This window comes from Nelumbo nucifera, chromosome 2 (genome assembly GCF_055504915.1).
Source record: "Nelumbo nucifera cultivar China Antique chromosome 2, China Antique-T2T, whole genome shotgun sequence".
NCBI classification, from domain to species: Eukaryota; Viridiplantae; Streptophyta; class Magnoliopsida; order Proteales; family Nelumbonaceae; genus Nelumbo; species Nelumbo nucifera.
In genome coordinates, this window is record NC_142650.1 from 36,930,025 (window position 1) to 36,955,983 (window position 25,959).

Here is a 25,959-nt window from a genome sequence, read left to right on the forward strand (position 1 = left end):
CATAGAGTTATAGCTAAATACTGAATGATCAACTTGACATTGTCTCATTCCGAACTCCTTCACCTCACTAAATTTTCCAAACCAAGCATGGGGAGACTGTTTGAGCCCATAAATCGCCTTCTTGAGCTTACACACCTTACCATCCTCCCTTGAGCAACAAACCCTAGTGGTTGCTCCATGTACACCTCCTCTAGAAGATCCCCATGGAGAAAGGCATTTTTGATATCAAGCTTTAATAGAGGCTAATCATGCATGACAGCTAAGGAAATCAACACACGTACGGAGCCAATCTTTGCAGTTGGAGAAAAGGTTTTGACATAGTCTGCACCATAAAGTTAAGAGTACCCTTTTGCAACTAAACAAGCTTTCAAGCGTTCCACTCTCCCATCTGGTATATACTTAATAGCATACACCCATTTACAACCAAAACATGCTTACCTGGGGGAAGAGTGGTGAGTTCCCATGTATGATTGTGATGAAGAGTAGAGAGTTCTTCTTCCATAACTTTTCGCCACCCTGGTGATGTAAGAGCCTCCTGAACATCCTTAGGTATGGATACAAAGGACAACAGGGTAATAAACTGGCAATGGGAAGTAGAAAGGTGAGATACAGAAACATAATTGGATATGGGGTGTAACGTGCAACTACGTTTACCTTTCCGCAGTGCAATAGGAAGGTCAAGATCAGAGGCCAATTCAGTTGTGGAAGGTGTTGGATCTGCCGCCAGAGTAGAAGGTGGTGGAGGTGCTGGTCTCTGTTGATGAGTATACACTTGACGAATTGGTGGTCTTTCGGTACACTCCTGCAATGGGACCGGGGGAGACTCAGGCACAAGGGGAACCACCGGGATCGAATTATCAACCGGAAGAGGAAGAGGAACCTTCATAGGCAAAGGATAGATATCAGAACCAGAGAAGTATGGCACTGATTAAAAAAATGTAACATTTGGACAAACAAAGGATTTCCAAGTAATAGGATTGTCGCATTTATACCCTTTCTGGGCCCTAGAATAGCCAAGGAAGATACATTTAATGGAGTGAGCATCCAACTTGTCTAAACCAGGACCAAGATTTTAGACAAAGAACACATACCCAAAGATCCTGGGAGTCAGGGGGTATGGAGACAAAGTAGGAAACAAGGTAGAGAACGGAGAATGACCATCAAGAATGAATGTGGGGATGCGATTAATGGGAAAACAAGCAGTAAAGACTGCATCACTCCAGAATCGTTTAGGAACATTCATATGATGAAGAAGAGACCGAGCTGTTTCAAGTAGATGTCGGTTCTTTCTCTCAGCCACCCCATTTTACTAAGGAGTGTGGGCACAAGATGTTTGATGAATAATACCATGTTGTTCCAGGTATTGCTAAAAGGAAGAAAGAAAATACTCTCTACCATTGTCAGAACAAAGAATTTTAAGTGAAACACCAAATTGGGTACGCACTTCAGCATGAAATTTTTGGAAAATGGAAAATAATTCACTTCTTTCTTTCATTAAATAAAGCCATGCCATTCTTGAACAGGTATCAACAAAGATAAGAAAATATCTGTAACCATTGTACGACTCAATCCTAATTGGACCCCAAACATTTGAATGAACTAAATCAAAAGGACTCAACATACGCCTATCAACTCTAGGACTGAATGAAACCTGATGGTGTTTCTCATACTGACACGACTCACATTGCAAAGACGAAGTCAAGGAGGTTTGAAGCGCAACTGTAGAGCCTCCACCATCAAGATAATACAATCCACCAGGTTCATGCCCTCCATCAATCTTCTTCCCCGTTGTTAGATCCTGAAAAACACAAGAGGAAGGGTAAAATGTGATAAAACAATTGGGGGATTTGGTTAGTTTACTAATAGACGTAAGATTAAAAGGAAACTTGGGAACGTATAAGACAAAAGACAAAGATAGAGATGCAGTGGTAACATTACCAACACCGTAGATGGGGGAAGTAGATCCATTGGCAAGGGTAACATTATTTGATGTAGAGGTTGGAGAAAGGGAGGGAAACACACCTGGAGTCCCGGTCATGTGATCAGAGGCTCTAGAGTCTCCAGAGTCATTTATCTAGGGTGAAGGTTTGGATGCTAGGCAGGCTATACCTGAATGAGCAAGGGTGGCAGTGTTCTGATGTGAAGTGGCCTGAAGAAATCTCTCATACTCCTCTTTGGGAATGCTCATCATCTCCTTCCCAGAAGTAGTTCTGACTGTCAAAGATGTTGGATCAACTGGTTGAGTATCACTGACTTCATTGCCACCAATAGCTGTGTGATTAGCCCATGTGGATGGTGGGCTATGTAAATCATAACAAAAGTTAATTGTGTGTCCTCTCCCATACTGTGTGCACTTCCTTGTTGTGCTCCCCCTTCCTCTGCCATGACCTCCTCCATTGGTACAACCACCCATAGGATTACCACGGCCTCCCTTAACTGTATGACCACCTCCTCTGTGCCCATAAGAACCACCTCGAGTACTAACCAGCGCTGATCTGTCGGAAGTTATATTACTCTCTACGGGGCTAAGAGATATCCTATGGAGACGAGCAAACACGTCTTCTAGAGTAGGGCGAGCAGATCCTCCCAATATCTGTGCTCTGATAGGTTCATACTCTGCTTTCAGTCCCACCAAGAACTGTGTAACATCTAATTGTTCCCTTTGTTGTTGCTGAATTTTAACGTCCGATGTTAAGGGATGATAGACGTTAAGTTCATTCTGAAGATTTTTCATACAGGCATAATATTCTTCAAGAATCTGATTTCCCTGCTGCAAACTGAAGTGTTCTTGATAAAGCTGATAAACCCTTGTAGTGTTGTCTTGTCCAGAATAGAGTTTCTTGGAATGTTCCCATATATCCCTTGCTGTATTTAAAAACATGAAGTTAACACTGATTTTAGGCTTCACATTGTTCCACAATCATGTCATGATCTGAGCATCCTCTTGCTCCCAGTCACTAGAACCCGGGGATTCAGCACTCAGTTTCTCCTCCCGTACATGTTTCACTTTCTTCTTAGCCTTCAGAAACACTTCCACCGACTTGGCTCACGGAACATAGTTTTCACCGTTGAGTTTGATGGATGCCATCTAGACACTTAAAAAATCAGAGGAGATCATCACAGTCGATTTCTGGTCACCACTCGAATCACCCACCGACGTCATTTCAGTCTACGAAACTGGTTCTGCCCGTCAGACACACAAAAGAGAAGTTTCAGTCACTGCATTACTGTTCTTCAACTTCCACACCAGCACACTTATAGTCACCACGAGCTTGCCCTAGCTTGCATTCGGTCACTTTGAACACCACTGATCTGTGATCAGGCAGATTTAAAAACACAGTGAATCCCTCTTGAAGCTGCTCATTAGAGGGTTCAGACCACAACTACTGCACCTACTCGACCACCACAGCTGTCACACATAGTGACAGCAGTCCACACACAAATTTTTTTCCTTGTTCACTCAAACTGCTGCAGTCGTCTACTGTCACTAGAAGTTAACCCACCGAAACCCTAGATGTTGCTACAGAAACCCGGGTTTCTTCGCAGTCCTCTAACCCAGATTTCTTACACCAGAAAAAAATGGAAAAGAAAGATGGAGGAGGAGAGAAGAAAGCTGCAGTTGACTTCTATTAGTGGCGCTCTGATACCATGTTAGTGTTCAGCTGAACTGAGAAGAGAGAAGAAGAAGAAGAAGAAAGGAGAAAAGTGTCGAACTGAGAAGTCTAACCCAGTCGACCATGTATTTAGACTTAGTAAATAAGTGTACAAGGACAGAAATTCCCCTGTCTAGACAGAAGGCATATAACTCATACATTACTGATATGGAAAAGACTGAAATGCCCCTGTCTAGTCACTCTAACAATATGTTTGAAAGCATATATCTGGAAGGTATAGTAATTGTATCTAACAATTTTTAGCAGTTGCAAGCATAGTTAAACTGCATTGTAATTTTGTTCCATTCATATTTTTTTTTTTTACATTCTAGTTCTAGTCCATATAAGCTATTTTAAGTTATTGACTACGCTTTTGTTTTTTAACTTAAGAAATGCATTGTTAACATTTCACATTCATATTTTCTTTACTAATTATATTAATATTCATTCATAAAACCCATGTATGTAGGGGCCTCAAGAATATTTTACGATTGCATATTAAAAAGGTCAATTGCTCAGAATGGGAAAATGTTCAAGTCCCTTCAAGGTACACTTCAATTATTCCACCATTTTCACTTGATTTTTTTGAATGATCTAAAAGATTAATGGTGATAAATGTGCGCATTAGGAAATGGAAGTGAAACAGGTTGGCTTAAAAAGAGGGGAGGAATTATGTAGAGATGTGTGAGAGCAGCTATGGTTTGGATTATTTGGGAAGAAAGGAATGCAAGAATATTCTCAGAAAAGAAGAAATTGGGATAACTTGTGATGACTAGGGTTATTGTTTGGATTAGGACTTTGGACTTGTTCTCAGTGTTTTCTTTTGATGATGTTTGGAGGAATTGGGAAGTGATTGCAAGAAGTTCTTCAAAAACGGAAAAAAACAAAACCTGTATGGCAGCCTCCTCTAGAAGGTTATGTGAAATTGAATTTTGATGGAAGCAGTCAAGGTAACCCCGGCCCCTCTGGGATAGGAGGGGTAATGGGAGACACAGAGGGTGATGTGACTGCTTTGTTTTTGGGTCCAGTGGGTTTGGGTGACTCTATTAGAGTTGAATTTCTTTCTATAGTGAAAGATGTACAGACTGCAAATCAACTTAATATGATAAATGTGGTGATTGATGGGGACTCTATGTTGGTCGTGGGATGGCTCAAAGAACCAGAGTCCATAATATGGAGTTATAGGAATGCGATGAAAAATTTTAAATGGCTTACTAGAAACATGAATTTAAGGTGAAAAAGTTTAAATGGCTTACTAGAAACATGAATTTAAGGGTACAATCATAGTTGTCAAGGCGACACCTAGGTGGGCACCTAGGCAACAAGGTGCCCTTTGAGGCTCGCCTCTCCTAATCGCCAAGCAGTTTTCTACTTCCTACTATAAAATACTTTTTTATTCATTCTTTTTTGAGCATAAAATTATAAAATAGACATTATTAAACTAAAATAATCATTTTGTGTGTTTATATACTAATTTCTTTTTATCATTTTCTTATTTATTAGGGTTTAATCAACACAAACATTGATAAATGCTGTATTGAACCCTCAAAGACTTAAAAACCTGAACCAATAAGGAAGAACTTACAATTTTATCTAATCAGCACATTTTCCTCTTCCATATATTCTTCTTCTTCTTCTTCTTCTTCTTCTTCTTCTTCTTCTTCTTCTTCTTCTTCTACTACTACTACTACTACTACTACTACTACTACCAATACTTTTTATTTCCTTCTTTTCCTATAACAAAAATAAGGGTTCAGCCCCTATATTTTTTTGAATTGTATTTTCCTTCTTCCTTTTCTTCTCATGAATATGTTGATTTTCTATACTTTAATATGAAATTTATACTTCTCATGAATATGTTGATCCTAGGGAACTACCCTAGGATCTATGTTTTTAACATAAAAAAATTCACTGCCTAGGCGACTAGGCGACAAGGCACCCCCTAGTTTCCTAGCCTCGCCTTGGCGCCTCGAAAACTATGGGTACATTGGGTAAAATTCAACTATATTTAGGCTCAAATGTAATTTGTATTTTATTTTTCTGTTGGAGAGGTAACATCTCGTGTCTCTCTGGGGGATATGTGTAATGTTTTTGGTATTTGATTAATAAATTTTGAAGTTACTTATCAAAAAAAAAAAAGAAATAGAAGAGAAAAAGGAGCCCAAGAGTTAGATGGCAAAACCTAAAAGAAGAAAAATTAGCACAATTAAGACACAAGATGATAGAAGGAAAATGGAATTCCGGTTGAAAGTCTAATGGTTTTTGGCTTGAAATGACATGAAAAATTATCACAATAATCTTATAATTTTTATTTGAATCCTATTGATTCATTAATATTACGATTTATACAACTCATGTGTTTCAAATTAGTTCAATTAAGTAGTTCCCTACATTGTCTCTATTTAGTTTTGTCAAGCGAGACTTGTTTTAAAGAGCCATCAAATGTGGATTATTTGACTTTCAAGTCAAACTTGATTATATCATCTTAGGCATCTGATGTACAAGTGGTACTATGTTTTTGGTGCATATATATTAATCAATATTCAGTTCAATTCAACTTCATTTATGATTCAGGATATGTTTACAATTTTCAAAACATTGGTGAGGGGACTACCATGTAGTATGCAACTTCCTAAGTCTTTTTTTTTTTTTTTTAATTTTTTAAGTTCATTTTTTTTTTGTTTAAGGTTATTTTGACCATTACCTATCTTATAAACCAGATGGCTTCTCCTATTCTTCAATATAATATTCTTATCAGATTTTGTGTCTTTGAAAAGATAGGTTTTAATGTAAGTAGGACTAAAACAGAATATATGGCATATAAATTTAATAACAATGGGAGTGCAAATCAGGGTACACTCGGGATTGGAGACCAAGAGGTTACTCAATGTTGACCTTTTATGGTACCTTGATTCAATAATTCATAACAAGGAAAAGACTGAGGAGGATGCCACCCATAGAACTAGAGTAGGATGGGCAAATTGGAGGGTACATCTAGAGTTTTATGTGATAGGTGAATATCACTTATAAAAAGTGTGTTGCAGAAATGCATATGCTGAGATGGACGAGTGGAAAAGTTAGAAAGGATAAGATAAAACGAAGCCATTCATAAGAACTTAAAAGTAGCTCCAATAGGTGATTAAATGAGAGAAAGTAGACTTAGAACGGATTGGCGAAGTAGGATTCATGCAGCCAACCCCATATAGTTGGAAGAAGTTTTGGATGAGGATGATCAGATTTTGTGTCTCAACTCTCTAATTTTTCCTTTTCATCCTTGAGTTTTCGGCTATGTGTGTTTTGCCTCATTTTTTTGGGACCATCCAAGTCTAAACTTGATCCTAATGCATTCGAATATGTATTCCTTGGATATAGGATTACTCAAAAAGGGTGTTGTATTTTTTATTGCCTCCAAGAAAAGGTTTGTCTCTACAGATATCACTTTCTGGGAAATTGTTCCTTATTTTTTTTCTTCAGGAGTTCTTTCACAGGGGGAAAATAGTGCTTATGAGGAAGTAATTATTGTTCCATCGTCAATTCCTACTTCCATTTCCACTTCATCTACTCTTGACTCTTGCAAGCAACCAAAACTTAAGGTTTATTCCACTAGGAAGAAGAGAACAACTAAAACTAATGTAATCAAAATCTTCAAAATCATGTAACCTTTCATCTTTTTCTCCCATTGATAGTGATCTTCCTAAGGCCATTCAAAAAGAAAAGTGTTCTTGTACTCTTTTATCTTATTGTTCTTGTACTCTTATCTTTATCTTATGGTGTGAGGTCTTCGTTTCAAGCCTTTGTTTCTTTTTTGTCTCAAGTTCAGATCCCTAAGAACGTCCAAGAAACTCCAAGCAAACCTGAATAGAAAGCTGTGTTTGATTAGTAAATGAGTGTACTAATAATAAAAAATGACATGTAGGATTTACTTGACCTTCCAAAAGGAAAAAAAAAAGCCAGTATGGTGTAAGTGGGTGTTTGTGTTTGCTATAAGGCATAAACCTAATGACACAATTGACAAATATAAAGCAAGATTTATGCGAAAGGGATTCACTAATGTTAACAAGTTAGGCTTCTTGTGTAGTGCACCCATTTGTTTCTCATTCTTTTTTGTTGTAATGGGGGTCGTTGACCTTATCTACTATGTAGGGGTATTTTAGTCATTGTGCCTTTTTATGTCACTGATCCAGCCCAATCAATATCTATATACACCACAACCTTCATATGACCACCTTTAGAAAATAAGAGCCCCCATCCAAGATGTCTCTTCAAGTATCTTAAGACATTTTCTGCAACTACAAGGTGAGATTGCTTGGGAATACATATGCTAACTAAGAACTCCCACCACATGGGCACTATCTGGTCTGGTCATGGATAGAAATAGAAATCTTCATATTAGTCTCTAGAATTGTTTAGCATCAGTAATAGGCTCCTCTTCACCTTTCTGCTAGTCTACGATTTTGTTCAATGGGTGTGTTTGCTGGACCTAGATCCTTTGATAGAACAGGCAACCTCTATCCCAAGGAAATAGTGTAGTGGACCTAGATCCTTCACCTCAAACTAATAAGCTAACAACTCCTTCAACTTCTTTATCTCTAATACCCAGTTACCTATGATACAATATCATCCACATAAACAATCAAGTTTATAATTTTATCCTGTTCTTCACAAATAATGTTTGATCAATTTGTTATTGCTTGAAACCCACTGCACAACCTTGCTAAAGCTGCTGAACCAGGCTCTAGGGGACTGTGTTAACCCATATAGGGACTTCTTCAATAGGCAAACCTTCTTCTCACTTCCCTTAACATGAAAACCAGGATGTTGGATGATATACACCTCTTCCTCTAGACCTCCGTCGAGGAAGTTATTTTTTACATCAAGTTGGTGATGATCTCAATCAAAATTTTCTACCAATGACAGGAGAATTCTGATGGAGTTCATTTTACCAACCGAAGTGCAGGTCTCAGCATAATATATTCCATATGCCTAAGAGAAACCTTTTGCTACTAATCCGATTTTGTACCTCTGCATTAAGGCATCTACGTTGTGATTCACTATAAAAACCCATTTGCATCCAACAAGTTCCTTCCCTTCAAGAAGATCCACCAACACCCGTGTTGTTTTTATGTAGAAAACAAATTTCTTCCTTCATAGCGTCTGCCCACTCAGGTGAAGCTAGGGTTTCTGTAACATTGTTAGGAATAAAAAACATTAGGCACATTTGTCAAGAAAGAATGGAAGGAAGGAGACAAGTAATCAAGAGAGACAAAGTGAGCAATAGGGTGTTTGGTAATACTGTATACCCTTATGGATGGCAATAGGAAAATCAAGGTCATCAATGGCAATAGGAACATCATCAGCACGGACAATATCAAAAGGTGAATCAATTGGAAAAATGTCAAAGGAGGTATTAGAGGGAATAATGGTGCCTACATTTGTCTATTGAAAATCTAAAGGGAATGGTTGTGCAGCTTCAAGTCTCTCCACCTCTTGTAAGTTTTGATGATGCTTATGGCAACATAAATGATAAAACACATTAAGGGGGGGGGGGGGAGGAAGAAGAAGGGAATATATAGGAGTAGGCATGGGAATCTAGAATCTAGATTTGCCTTTTCTCTAGGCTAACATTATCCCCTTGAGGAGAGGCGGGAAAGAAAGGTTGACTCTCACAAAAGGACATATCCATGGAAATAAAATACTTCTAAGAAAGAAAATTTGTATTGATAGGGTTTAGATGGTTTTGAGGCTTTTGGTCTTAGGTGGTGATCTTTTGTATGTGAAATCTTGTCACCTTGTTGTATCCCCTTTTCTTTAATAAATTTTTTATTTATTACAAAAATAAATAAAATACTTCTAAGAATGAGGCTCACAACATTGATACCCTTTTCGAGAGAAGGATAACAAAGGAAGACACAAGGAACAGACTTAGAATCCAATTTTCGACAAGGATAGCCACTGGTTATTGCACCTTTCTAGGAGGTAACTTGGTAAACCTGGAGAAGAAAGAAGCAGACACTGGTAGCAAGGTTTGGTGCAGAAGCTGAGTACCAAGCCATGGCTCATGGGATGGCTGAAGTGTTATGGATTAAGAATCTCTTGGGAGAGTTGGGATTCACAATTGACAGTCCTATGTCTTTTTACTGTGACAACAAGAGTGCGGTTTGGTTGTTGGGGAGGAAAATCCAAGACAAAAAAAAAAGGATACTACACCAAATGATGGAATGTCAACAGGGTGTCTGTAAGGAATTAGTGGATGATCACTTGCAGCCTTACAAGGAGAATCCCAACAGGGGTAAGCTACAGATGTGTGTGAATCAAAAACAAGAGGCTTTTCGAACAAAAACTTAATTCTGGGAAGATCAATAATCCTTCAACTGTTGGACAAGGATATCTAACCAAAACTCTTTATGCCTCTCCTGTGCTAACCTCTTTGCCTAACCCAGGTTTGTGTGTAAATTCTGTATTTGATACTAACCTTTGCTCTGTGACTGAAGCCTATCCTCCAAGCTTCCATGTTGCCATCGAGCCGCAAGCCCAGGCTACTGAAGTTGGAGGAAAGATTGGGGTGACGGAGATGGAAGGGGAAGAGGAAAGGGGGAGAAGAATCTAGGAATTAATAGAGAATTTCTTTTGGAGAGTAAATAAGGGATGAGTTAGAGGAGGGAAGAAATATTGGTAAATTAATTGGAGAATCTTCAACTGTAAATGCAAATGGAACTGGAAGTAAACTTTGAGGAGGAAGGGAGAAGAAAGAGGCTAGGATTGTTGAAGAGAGTGCTAAGAAAGACTCAATGGCTGAACTTGTGGGAAAACTAAGGTACAAAATTAAGTACCCGAATAAATTGAAAGTTTAATGGAGGAAAAGAAAAGAAGAGGGGAATTTAGTGAAAGAAAGGGGAGAAGAGGAAGCAAATAGAGGACAAACAGTAGGGGTTGATAGGAAGCCAGTTTAAAAAAGAAGTTGATAAGTTGGAATATGAAAGGCTTGGGGAATGCAAGAGATCTTTAATAATGTAAGTGTTGAGGAAAGAAGACCGACATAGTGAGTTTTTAGGAACCCAAGGAGGCGTTTGGCAAGTCTTTTTAGGAAGATCTTCTAAAAGCTAAAGACCATCAAAGACTGATTAGCTTTCACAAGTAGACCTTCAAAGACCAAAGACTGTTTGGTTGCAAATTTTTTCAAAGATCTTCTTAAAAGCTAGAAAGATCAAAAGACCATTTGGTGAATGTACTTAATTCTACTTACACACATATTAAATGTCATATGTAAGACCCAATAACACGTTCAAACATGCAAATGGTACCTGTGGGTCCCACACACATTTACCTATACAAAAATATTAAAATGGGCCCCACTCATGCACTTCTCTTTACAAGACACCAATCTAGTACCCAATACAGTTCAACACACACCCCAATATAGTCTCAAGTGTACCATCCCTTCCGTTATCAATTAGGGGTGGATTCGAGCTGAGCCGAGCCGAATAGCTAGCTATTCGAGCTCAACTCGCTAATGTAGTACAAGGCTCGAGCTCGGTTCGAGTCAAAATCTTGTAAGCTCAAGCTCAGCTCGGCTCGAGCTTGACTTGAGAAAAATGTTTTATAAAAATAAAAAATTATAAATTATATATATATTTTTTATTTGATATTTTAAAAATTAAGAATTATAATAATTAGTTATTATTATATATAAAAATAAAAATATTATATATATATATATATTATTTTCTATAATTTTATATTATTATTATTGTTATTATTATTATTATTCGTGTCGAGCCTCACGAGTCGAGCTTTATTAGGCTCGAGCTCAGCTCGATTAATAACGAGCCTTTAAATTGGGCTTGTGCTCAGCTTGAAGATTGATTGAAACCAAACCAAGCTGAGCTTCTCATGAGCAGAGCTCGAGTAGCTCATGAAGAGCTTGGCTCGTGGCCCACCCCTAGTGATAAGAGGCTGAAATCATACTACACTTTCTATAAGTTCATAACATAATCGAGCCACAACCTACAATCTAGTAAGGTTGTTGGCTATTCACTGTTATGGTAGTTGAATTCAAAAGAGATTATAGAACCAAAAAAAAAAACAAGGATATTAGTGAAATTTCCTGAACCTTTTTTTTTTTGAGTTAATGGTTAAGGCTATTTGTGACATGCTTACCTCAAAGAGGGCATATGGTCCAATTTCACTAAAATGAAAATTTCTGTCAGTTTATGATCCAATTTCATAATTCGCAACTTCTTAAATATTCACAAACAAGGGGCTAGAATGTACCACCATCTACAGAAATAATATCGTTTGATGAATAGATATCAACTTAGGGAGATGTGCATATGTGGACACTACAAACAACTTAAAGTAGCTGAAAGATCCCAAGTGGAATCTACATTTAAATGTGTTGGTTCGGCTGATTTAATGTATATGTTTGTCATTGTTGGGTCTTACGTCATTAGTTATTGGGCCTAAACTTGTTTAATGTTTTATTTGTCTAGGTGTCCCATCACTAATCAGGGGCATTCTAGTCCATTCATGTAACACTATGTAATAAACATATATATAAGATAGTAGGGTCGGCTAAAAGGTTTTAAGCCGCCATTCTCAAACTTTCTCCTCTTCTTCTTCTCTTCTTCTTATTCGGCTGCTGTGTTCCAGCAAACATGGTATCAGAGCATTAATCCATCTCCTGGTTACAGCCACCACCAACTTTTCTACTCTTATCTATTCCTTCTTTTTTTTTCTTCTCTATCTTGGTTGCTGCAAAGAAACCCTAGGGTTGACTGTAGAACACAACAAGATCTACATCTAGGGTTTCCCTTGGTTGTAGGGCCCAAGGGGAGTTTGTCCTAGAAGCTGATGCCCTACTAGACTCCTTACAGTAGGTAGTATCCATTCGGCTGCTAAGAGAGATCTGTGTGGAACAGATCTAGGCGAGAGGACTGATTTCGGCAGTCCTAGTATAGGTCGTAGGGGTGGTTACAGTCTACGACAGCAGAAGTCAAAGCCCAGCAGAAGTCAGCACAGTGCAGCGGTGGGTTGCTCTCAGTTTCAGATCTGTTACGAGTGCTCGGGACTGTAACAACCTCGGTAAGTCTGAAACAGCATTCTTTGTACTAAGTTTGCAATCATGATCATTGTAAGAGGGAGGAGATGTCTTCAATATCAGGGGAAGTGTCTTCTAGGGATATTAGGTCTGGTGGGAGGTCTCCTAATCTGGAGAATCCAAATCTGCACAGCTTGCAGATTACCAGTGTGCTGTTGGATGAATACAACTTTAGAGAATGGTCTGTTTCTGCCATGCTCTTCATTACTTCCCGGGAACTCACGGGTTATTTAGATGGACAGAAGAAGGAACTTGAAGTGGGTAGTGTGGAGTACACAGTTTGGCGTAAAGAGAATGCTACTGTTATGTCCTGGCTGCTTGCTTCAATGACTCCAAGAGTAGCCAGGACTGTTCAACACTTCTCCACTGCTGCTAAGATTTGGGAGAAAGTGTCTAAAACTTATGGACAGAGAAAGAACAATGCCAGAATTTATAGGCTAAACCAAGACATTGCTGCCTTGAGACAAGGAGATATGACTGTTGCAACGTATTTTGCAACCCTAGAAGGACTATGGGAAGAGCTTGATCACCACCTTATTCTGGATTGGGAGAATGCCAAAGACAAGGAGAGGCATGATAAACAAATTGAGGAGGGTAGAGCCTTTAAGTTCTTGGCTGGTTTAGACCCAATGTATGAGAGCTTAAGGTCTCAAATTTTGGGAAGGGATGAAATGCCAGATTTACATCATTTTTATTACCTAGTGAGGAATGAAGAGGTTAGGAGGAAAGAGATGCAAGTTGACACTCAAATAAAGCCAGCTGAACAGCCTATTGAACATTCAGCCCTGATTTCTACAAATCAAAAGGGGAACAAGTATTCAGACAAGAGGCATCTTAAGTGCACTCATTGTGGAGGTGAAAGGCATGTAAAAGAGACGTGTTGGGTTCTTTATCCTCATCTGAAACCAGCTGCCTTGAGGAAAGACAAGAAGCACCAGAAGGGTCAAGCAGCAAGTGGGAACCTTATTACTAGTCACAGTGGTGATAGCTCAAAGAGCACATCAACAGTTGCTTCTTCTCCCATGGGACAGACTGCTAATTCCTCCGGATCCGGGTCCTTGGGTTTCACTGCTGATGAGGTAGAGGTCCTTATCCGGGCTTTAACCCTTCTAAGGACTAATTCTCTTGCTTCCACCTCCCTTGTCAGATCAGGTATTGTCTCTGCTTTTAGTGCAACTAGTTCTATTGACTCTACTTCTTGGATTATTGATTCCGGTGCAACTGACGACATGACAGATATGTCCTCTCTACTTTCTTCCTATCACTTATTGTCTGGTCAAGATAAGATGAGAGTTGCTGACGGTTCTCTCTCCACCATCTCTGGGAAAGGGGTGGTTGACCAAAGCAAGGACCTCTCTCTTAAATCTGTTCTGCATGTTCCCAATCTTTCTTCCAATCTCTTATCTGTTTCAAATTTTACCAAGAATTTGAACTGTAGCATAACCTTTTTTCCTACTCATTGTGTCTTTCAGGACAGATTGACGAAGAGAACGATTGGGAGCGGTCATGAGTATGGAGGTATCTACTATTTTGATGCAGAAATCAGTTTGGCCTTACAAACATCTGCTGCTAGTAGTCAGAATAATGTGGAGTCAATAGCTAGGTTACATTTGTGGCATGCTAGGCTAGGTCATTTACCTTTTTCATCATTGGAAGGGTTGTTTCCAGAATTATTCAAGGGTATTTCAAGTCAAAGTTTAGTTTGTGAAGTGGCTGAAATCTTTGGAAATATTCACAGATTACACTGTGGATGACATATTGAGGAAGTGGGGTGAAATTGCAAATTGCACGCAGACCAAGTCAGTAAGGAGTGTGGCTTGGAGACCCCCCCACCTAGTGGATTCTTGAATTTAAACTTTGATGGATGCAGTAGGGGAAACCCGGGACAATTGGGGATCGGGGGTGTTTTTAGAGATGAAAATGGGGTCATCTCTGCTATGTTCTCAGCCCCAATTGGAGTGGGTGACTCCCTTAGAGCTGAGATATGTGCAGTTATGGAAGGAGCCCGGAAAGCTAAGGAATTGAACATCAAGAAACTTATAATTGAAGGGGATTCAGAGGTGGTGATAGGGTGGCTGACTAAAGATCAAAATGATTTATGGAAGTATAATAATGAGAAGAGGAAATTCAAATGGCTGGTGTGGGAGATGGAAGTTAAGACATGTTGGATTAAAAGATCAGCTAATTCCCTAGCTGACGGTTTAGCAAAACAAGGGGCAGAAAGGGATTCTTTGTTTTGGGCTAAGCTGTAACATTAGTGTCTTTGTATCTTTGTATTTTCTTGTGACTCTTGAAAGATAAGTGTGTTTGTCTTCCACTTGTAAATTTTTTACTGATGAATTAATGAAAGTGTTATTGATAAAAAAAAAGTTTAGTTTGTGAAGTGTCAGTTGTCAAAACAATGTAGAACTGTTTATCCAGTTTCTAGTAATGAAATTCAAGCTCCTTTTGATTTGGTTCATTCTAATGTTTGGGGCCCTTCACCTCTTGTTTCTGTTGATGATTTTCGTTACTTTATCAGTTTTATTGATCACTACTCACGATGCACATGGATCTACTTGTTAAAAGGACGTGATGAAGTGCCACGGATAACCATGGATTTTTGTAAAATGATTGAAACACAATTTGACAAGAAGATTAAGCAATTCCGGTCAGACAATGCTGCTGAATATTTTGAAAGATCCTTGAACCTGTTCATTAAGGATGTTGGCATGCTACATCAGTCATCCTGTGCTAGTACCCCTCAACAGAATGGGGTTGCTGAGCGCAAGAATAGACACCTATTGGAGACCGCTCGAGACTTACTATTTCAGCACAAGGTTCCCAAGCACTACTGGTCTCAAGCAGTCCTTACCGCATCATATCTGATAAATCGGATGCCATCCAAGGTGTTGGGTATGAAAACTTCTTTCTCTGTTCTTTGTCCTAATCTTCCAGACTTTCCTTTTTCCACCTAGAGTCTTTGGTTGTGTATGTTTTATACATGTAAAGGATCCAAAGAAGACCAAGCTGGATCCTAGGGCTACGAAAGGAATCTTTCTAGGGTACTCTCCTACATAGAAGGGTTACAAGTGTTAGGATCCCGTCACCAAGAAGAAATATGTCACAAAAGATGTGGTATTTTTGAGTCTCAATCCTATTTTCATTCTTCCCAGAATCCTCTTCAGTGGGAGACTAGTGGGATGGAAGAGGATTCTTTTTTCCCCTCTTTTTTTGTGCCTCTTTCTGCCTCGGGCCTTCCATCTTCTCCTCCTGATCCTCCTAGTTGTAGCATCCCGAGTGAACCTAGTGAGGCTCCAGATGTGCCTATTACCACTCTTGATGCTGCAGATGTTACTGAAGACTCCAGTAGGCAACAAAAAGATATAAGAATCACCTACAACAGAAGGAAAAAGGGCCCTTGGACTCGGATCAACTTGTCTCAGCAACTCTAGGTAATCTTATCACACATACTTCTGATTTGGATCTCCCTATTGCTCTTCGTAAGTCTACCCGTTCTTGTACTATCCGACACCCCATTGCTGAATTTGTTTCTTACTCACGTTTATCTCCTCGTTATTATTCTTTTGTGTCTACTCTCTCCTCCGTGCATGTCCCTACTAGGTACTCAGAGGCGGTGTCTGACCCAAGATGGAAAGAGGCTATGAATGAATAAATGAAAGCCTTAATGAAAGCAAGGACTTGGGAATTAGTGGATCTACCAGAAGGGAAGAGCATTGTCGGATGCACGTGGGTGTTCACTGTAAAGCATAGGGAGGACGGGTCCATTGAAAGGTATAAGGCCAGACTTGTGGCAAAGGGGGTTACTCAAAAGGAAGGGATTGACTACAAAGAAACCTTTGCTCCAATAGCAAAGCTCAACACAATCCGGGTTTTACTGTCATTAGCTGCAAACTTCTCATGGGAGCTACATCAGCCGGATGTGAAGAATGCTTTCCTAAACGGCGACCTACATGAAGAGGTATTAATGGATCCTCCACCAGGTTATGTGTTCGATAGGAAAGTGTATAAACTGAGGAAAGCATTATATGGTCTTAAGCAGTCTCCTCGAGCTTGGTTTGAGAAGCTTTGTGGGGCCATGAAGAAAGTGGGGTACACTCAAAGTGGGGCAGATCATACCTTGTTCATAAGGAAACAAAATAGCAAACTTACAACACTCATTGTCTATTTGGATGATATGGTGATTACAAGGGATGATCTGGAAGAGATAAAAAGATTAAAGGAGTTATTGGCTTCTGAGTTTGAGATCAAAGACTTGGGCCATCTGAGATACTTCCTTGGGATTGAAGTTGCTAGGTCAAAAGAGGGCATCTATATATGTCAGCGGAAGTATGTCCTTGATCTCCTAGAAGAGACAGGTATGATGGGGTGTAGGCCAGCAGATACTCCAATAGAACAGAACCATGGTCTACAGAAATCAGTAGGAGAGGACTACCTTGATAAAGAGATACCAAAAGCTGGTTGGGAATGTTAGAATGTTAGAGTGATGTTCGGCTGATAAGAGTTCTTATTAGCCCATTCTTATGTTTAACTTATCTTGTAACTGGGCTTGTGTTAATGGGCCTAATCCTGTTTAATGATTTAAGTCATCTGGGTGTCCCATCACTAATCAGGGGCATCCCAGTAATTTCTTGTACCTTGTACTATATTCATCTATAAATAAAGAACTGGTCGACTGGCTAGTACAGTTCGACATTTTCAGCATCTCTTCTTCTTCTCCTCTTCTCTGCTACTTAGACTACAGTGGTTCAGCTTACATGGTATCAGAGCATTGAGCACTTTCCTGGTTACTGCCGACGCCATCTCATCTTTCTTGCTGTAGTTCACCTTTTTTTTTATCTGGGTTGCTGCTGTGAAACCCTAGGGTTGCAGGAGAACAACACAAGGTTCGACCTAGGGTTTCCCTTGGTTGTAGGGCGCAAGGGAGGTAAGACCCTGAAGCTGGAGTCCTACTAGTTTCTAGCAGTTAGCAGCTATTCGGCTGCTAAGAAGAGGTCTGTATAGGACAGACCTAGTTGAGGACTGATTTCAGCAGTCCTAGTGTTGTCTGTAAGGAGGGAAACTCCCTTTACAGTAGCAGTACTCGAAGTGCAAAGTGGAGTCTACATAGCACAGGTTGGTTACCAGCCCAGAACATTTTTTGCTGCTGTAACAGAGCTGCTTCAGAACTGTGACAGTCTCGGCAAGTCTGAAACTGTGTTGCGAGCTGTCAGGACCTGCTGAGGTTACTTCAGATAATCAGAACCTGCATCAGAACCTGCATCAGAACTGGTTCAGAAAAACCTTTACAAGACTGTGGCGACTTCAGTTACTGATCATTTCCAGGTCGGTTACCAGCCCTACTCCAGCTCTGTGAACTGGTTCAGTTACAGAATTTTTTTTTTTTCTTGCTGCTGTACCCGAACTGGTTTAGTCCAAGTGAAGCCTATCCGGTGTGCTATCAGCACTGTGAACTCTGTGACTACTTCGGCCAGCCCTAACCAGAACCACCAACAGTACTGTAAACAACTCCTTGACTGAAGTTAGGATGTCATCACTATCCAGTGAAGTTTCTTCTAAAGATAACAGACCTCTTATAAGGTCTTCAAACCTGGAGAACCCTAATCTGCATAGCTTGCAGATTACAAGTGTGCTATTGGATGAGTATAACTTTAGAGAGTGGTCTGTCTCAGCAAGACTGTTTATTACCTCTCGTGACCTCACTGGCTATTTGGATGGAGACAAGAAACAACCAGAAATTGGCAGTCCTGAATACACTGTGTGGCGTAAGGAAAATGCCACAGTCATGTCTTGGTTGCTGGCCTCTATGACTCCTAGGGTGGCCAGAACTGTTCATCACTTCCCCACAGCTGCTAAAATTTGGGAGAAAGTATCTAAGACATATGGCCAGAAAAAGAACAATGCTAGAATCTACAGGCTGAACCAAGACATTGCAGCCCTAAGGCAAGGAGACAAGTCCGTGGCAACCTACTTTGCAACACTGGAAGGCCTCTGGGAAGAGCTTGACCACCATTTGATTTTGGATTGGGAAAATGCTAATGATAAGGGGAGGCATGATAAGCAGATTGAGGAGGGCAGAGCCTTCAAGTTTCTGGCGGGTCTTGACCCTGTATATGAAGGTATAAGGTCACAGATTCTAGGGAGAGATGAATTACCTGAGCTTCACCATGTCTACTACCTGGTGAGGAATGAAGAAGTAAGGAGAAAGGAGATGCAAGTTGACTCCCAGACACAGTCAACAGAACAACCTGGAGAGCATTCAGCCTTAGTCTCCACTAAGGGGAATAGATTTTCAGACAAGAAGTCCCTCAAGTGTACACATTGTGGTGGTGAGAAACACACAAAGGAGAAATGTTGGGTCCTGTACCCTCATCTGAAGCCAGCTGCTCTGAGAAAGGACAAAAGGCAACAGAAGGGCCACACAGCAAGTGGGAATCTTGCCACCAATAACAGTAGTGACAACTCACAGAGTATTCAGACAGTGTCATCTTCCACCGCAAGGCAGGCTGCCGACTCCTCTGGACCAAGTACTTTGGGCTTCACAGCTAGTGAGGTAGAGATTCTCAGTCGGGCATTAGCCTGTCTGAAGAACAATTCTTTAGCTTCCACCTCTCTTGCCAAGTCAGGTACAGCCTCTGCATTTAGTGCATCTAGTTCCATTAATTCTACCTCTTGGGTGATTGATTCCGGAGCCACTGACCATATGACACATATGTCCTCCTTATTCTCCACATATCATTTGTTGTCTGGCCAGGATAAGATGAGAGTAGCTGATGGGTCCCTCTCCACCATCTCTGGAAAGGGGGTGGTTGACCTAAGCAAGGATCTCTCTCTTAAATCAGTCCTACATGTTCCTAGTCTTACCTCAAATCTGTTGTCTGTTTCAAAGCTTACAAAAAACTTGAACTGCAGTATAACTTTCTTTCCTTCTCATTGTGTCTTCCAGGACAGATTGACGAGGTGAACGATTGGGAGTGGTCATGAGTATGGGGGCCTCTACTACTTTGATGAAGATGTCAGCTCAGCCATGCAAGCTTCTACTACTAGTCCGGAGAGTGTGGAGTCAATAGCTAGGCTGCACTTGTGGCATGCTAGGCTAGGTCATTTGTCCTTTTCTTCCTTAGCAATGTTGTTTCCCGAATTATGTAAGGGCATTTCGAGTCAAAGTTTAATTTGTGATGTGTGTCAAATGCCAAAACAATGTAGATCAATGTATCCAATTTCTAGTAATGAAATTCAAGCCCCTTTTGACTTGGTTCATTCTGATGTTTGGGGTCCTTCACCCATTGTTTCCATTGATGGCTTCCATTACTTCATCAGTTTTATTGACCATTATTCTCGGTGCACTTGGATTTATCTATTGAAAGGACGTGAAGAAGTTCCCCGGATAACTATGATGTTTTGCAAGATGGTTGAAACACAATTTGATAAAAAGATCAAGCAATTCCGTTCAGACAATGCAGCTGAATACTTTGAAAGATCCCTGAACTCATTCATGGAAGATGCAGGCATGTTACATCAATCATCGTGTGCTTACACCCCTCAGCAAAATGGGGTCGCTGAGCGCAAGAACAGACATCTATTGGAGACAGCTCGAGCCCTTCTTTTCTAGCACAATGTGCCCAAGCAATATTGGTCTCAAGCTGTTCTCACTGCATTATACCTGATAAATCGGATGCCATCTAAGGTACTGGGTATGAAGACCCCTTTCTCTGTTTTGTGTCCCACTCTTCCAGAATTTCCTCTTCCCCCGCGGGTTTTTGGTTGTACATGCTTCATACATGTGAAAGATCCAAAGAAGACCAAGCTGGATCCTAAGGCTACAAAGGGAATATTTTTGGGGTACTCTCCTACGCAGAAGGGGTATAAGTGTTATGATCCTATCTCCAAGAAAAAATGTCACCAGGGATGTAGTCTTTTTTGAGTTTCAACCCTATTTCAAGTCTTCTCAGAATCCTCTTCAGGGGGAGAGTAGTGGGTTGGAAGAGGATTCTCATTCTCCCTTCCTTTTTGTTCCCATTTCAGCACCTTCCACTACTACTAGCTATAACATTCCGGGTCAACCTATTGAGACTTCCACTGTGCCAGTTGCTTCTCCAGATTCGGCTGATACTTCTGAAGGTTCCAGTAAACAAGAGAAAGAGATACTTACATACAGTAGAAGGAAGAAGGCCCCTCAACCTCATGATTGCAACCAGTTGAACTCAGATCAATCTGTCTCTGCAATCCAAGGTAATTCTGATTCACTCAATTCAGATTTGGATCTTCCTATTGCTCTCCGTAAGCCTGTTCGTTCTTGTACCACTCGGCATCCCATAGCCGATTATGTTTTTTACTCACACTTATCCCCTGCCTATCATTCCTTTGTGTCTGCTCTTTCCTCTGTATGTGTCCCTTCCAGGTATTTAGAGGCGGCATCTGATCCAAGGTGGAAAGAAGCCATGAATGAGGAGATGAAAGCCCTAATGAAAGCAAGGACATGGGAATTGGTGGACCTGCCAGAAGGGAAAGGCACTATTGGGTGCAAGTGGGTATTCACAGTAAAGCACAGGGAAGATGGGTCAGTTGAGAGGTACAAGGCCAGACTCGTGGCAAAGGGGTTTACACAAAAGGAAGGAATTGACTACAAGGAAACCTTTGCCCCAGTAGCAAAGCTCAACACAATCAGGGTTCTACTGTCACTAGCAGCAAAATTCTCTTGGGAACTTCATCAGCTGGATGTGAAGAATGCCTTACTAAATGGTGATCTTCATGAAGAGGTATTCATGGAACCCCCACCTGGATATGATGCTGGAAAGAAGGTATGTAAACTAAGGAAAGCATTATATGGTTTGAAGCAATCTCCCCGGGCATGGTTTGAGAGACTTTGTTTGGCCATGAAGAAAGTAGGGTACACTCAGAGCAGTGCAGATCATACATTGTTTACAAGGAGACAAGATGACAAACTTACAGCACTCATTGTGTATGTGGATGATATGGTGATTACTGGAAATGATGTGAGAGAGATGAAGAGGCTGAAGGAGTTCTTAGCTTCAGAGTTTGAGATCAAAGACCTGGGAAATCTGAGATACTTTCTTGGAATTGAAGTTGCTAGATCAAGCGAAGGAATCTACATATGTCAAAGAAAGTATGTGCTAGATCTCCTAGAGGAAACAGGCATGATGGGGTGTAGGCCAGCAGACACTCCAATAGAACCAAGCCATGGATTACAAGAATCAATGGGTGAGGAATACTGTGATAAGGAAAGGTACCAAAAGTTGGTAGGAAAACTGATATACTTATCCCTTACTCGGCCAGACATTGCCTATGCAGTGCATGTTGTCAGTCAATTCATGCACTCACCAAAGACCCCTCATATGAGAGCAGTGGAAAGAATCCTTAGATACTTGAAGACTTGCCCAGGGAAAGGAATTTTATTCAGAAAAAACAGCAGACTTGAAATTGAAGCCTACACTGATGCTGATTGGGCTGGGTCTGTTGGAGACAGAAAATCAACCTCAGGTTATTGTACATTCTTGGGAGGAAACCTAGTCACATGGCGTAGTTAGAAGCAAAATGTTGTGGCTAGATCAAGTGCAGAAGCAGAATACCGGGCTATGGCACACGGGGTTGCTGAACTCTTATGGCTCAGGACTCTCCTTCATGAGCTTGGTATCAAGACAGAGGGTCCTCTCAAGCTGTATTGTGATAATAAAGCTGCTATCAACATTGCCAACAATCCTGTGCAGCATGACAGGACAAAACATATTGAAATTGATCGACACTTTGTCAGAGAGAGAATTATTTCAGGAGAACTCTGTGTGCCTTATACTCCATCAGAGATGCAGATTGCAGACGTATTAACTAAAGGGCTGGCATCAACGAAGTTCAGGGACATACTTGGCAAGCTAAACATGATTGATATCTATGCTTAGCTTGAGGGGGAGTGTTAGAATGTTAGAGTGATGTTCGGCTGATAAGAGTTCTTATTAGCCCATTCTTATGTTTAACTTATCTTGTAACTGGGCTTGTGTTAATGGGCCTAATCCTGTTTAATGATTTAAGTCATCTGGGTGTCCCATCACTAATCAGGGGCATCCCAGTAATTTCTTGTACCTTGTACTATATTCATCTATAAATAAAGAACTGGTCGACTGGCTAGTACAGTTCGACATTTTCAGCATCTCTTCTTCTTCTCCTCTTCTCTGCTACTTAGACTACAGTGGTTCAGCTTACAGGGAAGTTGATTTATCTGTCTCTCACTCAACCAGATATTGCTTTTGCTGTACATGTTGTCAGCCAGTTCATGCACTCTCCAAAGATCCCTCATATGAGAGTAGTGGAAAGGATTCTTAGGTATTTGAAGACTTGCCCAGGAAAAGGAATTCTGTTCAGAAAACACAATAAAATTGAAATTGAAGCATATACTGATGCAGATTGGGCTGGTTCTGTTGGGGACAGGAAGTCAACTTCCGGGTATTGCACGTTTGTTGAAGGGAATCTGGTTACATGGCGGAGTAAAAAGTAGAATGTGGTTGCTAGATCAAGTGCAGAGGCTGAATATCGAGCTATGTCTCATGGTGTTGCTGAACTTCTGTGGCTTAGGACCCTTCTTAGCGAGCTCGGGATAAAGATCGAGTGTCCTCTCAGGTTGTACTGTGACAACAAGGCTGCCATCAACATTGCAAATAACCCAGTGCAACATGATAGGACGAAACATATTGAGATTGACTGACACTTCGTTAGAGAAAGAGTAGTCTCAGGGGAACTCTGCATTCCTTATACTCCTTCCGAGATGCAGATTGCAGATGTGTTAACAAAAGGGCTAGCTTCAACAAAATTCTTGGACTTACTTGGCAAGCTAAACATGACTGACATCCATGCTTAGCTTGAGGGGCAGTGCTGGTTCGGCTGATTTAATGTATATGTTTGTCATTGCTGGGTCTTAAGTCATTAGTTATTGGGCCTAAACTTGTTTAATGTTTTTTTTTGTCTAGGTGTCTCATCACTAATCAGGGGCATTCTAGTCCATTCACGTAACACTATGTAATAAACATATATATAAGATAGTAGGGTCGGCTGAAAGGTTTTGAGCCGCCATTCTCAAACTTTCTCCTCTTCTTCTCTTCTTCTTGTTCGGCTGCTGTGTTCCAGCAAACAAAATGCACACTTGAAAATTTTAACCCATTTCAGAAGTATGGACAAGAAATGAATAAAGAAGGTGTTCACTTTGATTTAAGAAATTCTTGTTATATAGAATGAAATTACTTGAATTTGGGGAAATAAATCTTACCAAAATTATATTAAAATAAAACAAACCAGTTTAAGAATATGTTAGTGAAAGAAAACCAGTTTAAGAAATATCGACACTTCACCCATGGAGCATATGGTGGGGAGGTATTGGAAGTTTGTTGCTTGCAAAAATAAAATGATTACTCCAAGGAGCTTCTCTTTAAGGCTATATTATAAATTTTATAGTGTTCAGGGTGCCTTCTGTTAGGCAGTTTTGTATGCCCTTAGCTTCAATCAGAATGATGTACTACATGAGTTTATTGTAAATGAATAAAAGTGCATATTTGATTCATGTTCCCTTGGTATGTTTCTGTATAATACCCTTAAACTGGACACTTAATGAGACTCGTGTTAGTTTAGAATGTTCACAGCCAGTGGGTCGGTCTGGGGAGACCTATCCTGACAAGGTTGACAATGTGGTGCCACCAAGTCGGTTGGGGTGGCTTGTCTCAGCTGCCAGGGTGAGACCCTAGGCACATACAGTGTAGGATTAATTGAATCCATGAACTGGACCAGATTTCCAATATTGCCCTAGACCTTGGAGATTGATGGGCAAAACTGGAAAGTTACACCCGACCCCTAGACTCGATTATGATACTGCACTAGGTGTCGGATTGGGCTGTCTTTGATGTACCAACCAGTGAGATCATTAGCGGGGGTCAAAACCTGGGTATGTTGGGACAGTCCGAGAATTCATCTGAGTGGGTGATCATAGTGACAGGATCAGCCCCTTTGTCGGACAAAGGTAATGATCGGGGATGCACTCTCACTGATGGAAACCAAGACTGCCGGTAGCCGATTTCAACCGTTGAGATTTGTTTTACAAAGTATATTTTATATGAGATATAAAAGTATATATATAATATTGTTTCTAAAATATTTGCAAGAAGGTTTTAATTCTCGGGATCCATATAAGCAGAGAGTGCAACACTGTTCCTTGCAGCCGAGGGAGAGGTCCTCTCTTGTCGGGCAGTGTATGATCATTATGGGCTGAGAGGTTAAGTGTAAGACCATTGAGGATAATACCTGATGGGCTAATCTTGCATCTGCCCACAGTCCCTGGGTGTTACAAGGTGGCTTGGCCCAGGGACCACTTAGGGTAAGTGTTGGGCCCATAGAGCCCATTTGATGGGTTTCAGGGGGTGCATTGCCCATAACAGTGTATTCGGCCAAGCCTTGTAACAAAGGCTGGGCCGAACCCATGTGGCTGATGTGTAGATCAATGCTTGGGTCCCACACCATACAAGGAAGCCCACCTGGGCAGCAGTTAGGAAGGTTAAGTGAGTGCATAAGCTTAATGGGCCTAAAGCCCATTTCGAACTGGGCTATTTATTTAGTTAATAATGGGGCGAATTCTGAGATGGATTAGCAGATAAGATAGGGTCTTGACCCTATCCACTCAGAGAGTCCAGATCTGAATGTGATTCAGATCTAGAAACCTCCTAATGAGATTAGGAGAAAGCTAATCTAATTTGCAGATAAGATAAGGGTTTATCCTTATCACCTGAAGAGAAGGCTGATCCAAATATGATTTGGATAAGCAGCTCCTAATGGGATTAGGAGCTGATCCTTTAGGTTAACAAAAGAAGAAGGGGGCGGCAGCCTTTAGATAGATGAGATATTCAGATCCTCTTTAGTGCTGAAATCAAGATGGAAGAATTAAGCATCCCTGCAGAATTCTTTCTTGCCGCCTCCCTGTTCTTGCCGCCCTGTTTTGCCAGTTCGATCTCCAGTTGTGGGAGAAGTCAAGATTTGATCTTGACATCAGTTCTTCGAGGAAGAATTGATAGGAATCTGTGCTCACGTGCCATCCTGCTGTTTCTTGCGAAGGACATAGTTCTTGGAGAAGAAGACTGCTGATTCTATTCCATCCTGCACTGCGCCATTTTCGGTGGAAGCAGTCTTTGGATCCTTCCTTGGGCGTGAACACCTTCATTG

General features: G+C 40.6%; 1 protein-coding gene across 11 annotated transcripts in view; it reads left to right on the top strand.

Annotated features, from left to right (window-relative positions):
• The window catches only part of LOC104599078 (diacylglycerol kinase 4-like), a 111,291-nt gene that overhangs the window by 57,327 nt on the left and 28,005 nt on the right, over positions 1–25,959 (top strand). For 9 of the 11 annotated variants that reach the window (XR_016082595.1, XR_016082594.1, XM_088898347.1 and 6 more), the window contains exon 9: positions 4,123–4,200. The exons of the other annotated variants lie outside the window; for them this stretch is intronic. Coding sequence is in view for 7 of the 9 variants with exons in the window: in XM_088898347.1 (XP_088754473.1) it covers positions 4,123–4,200 (78 nt within the window). In the remaining 2 variants the exon portion in view is untranslated. The remainder of the gene's footprint in view (positions 1–4,122; positions 4,201–25,959) is intronic. 11 annotated transcript variants of the gene reach the window in all.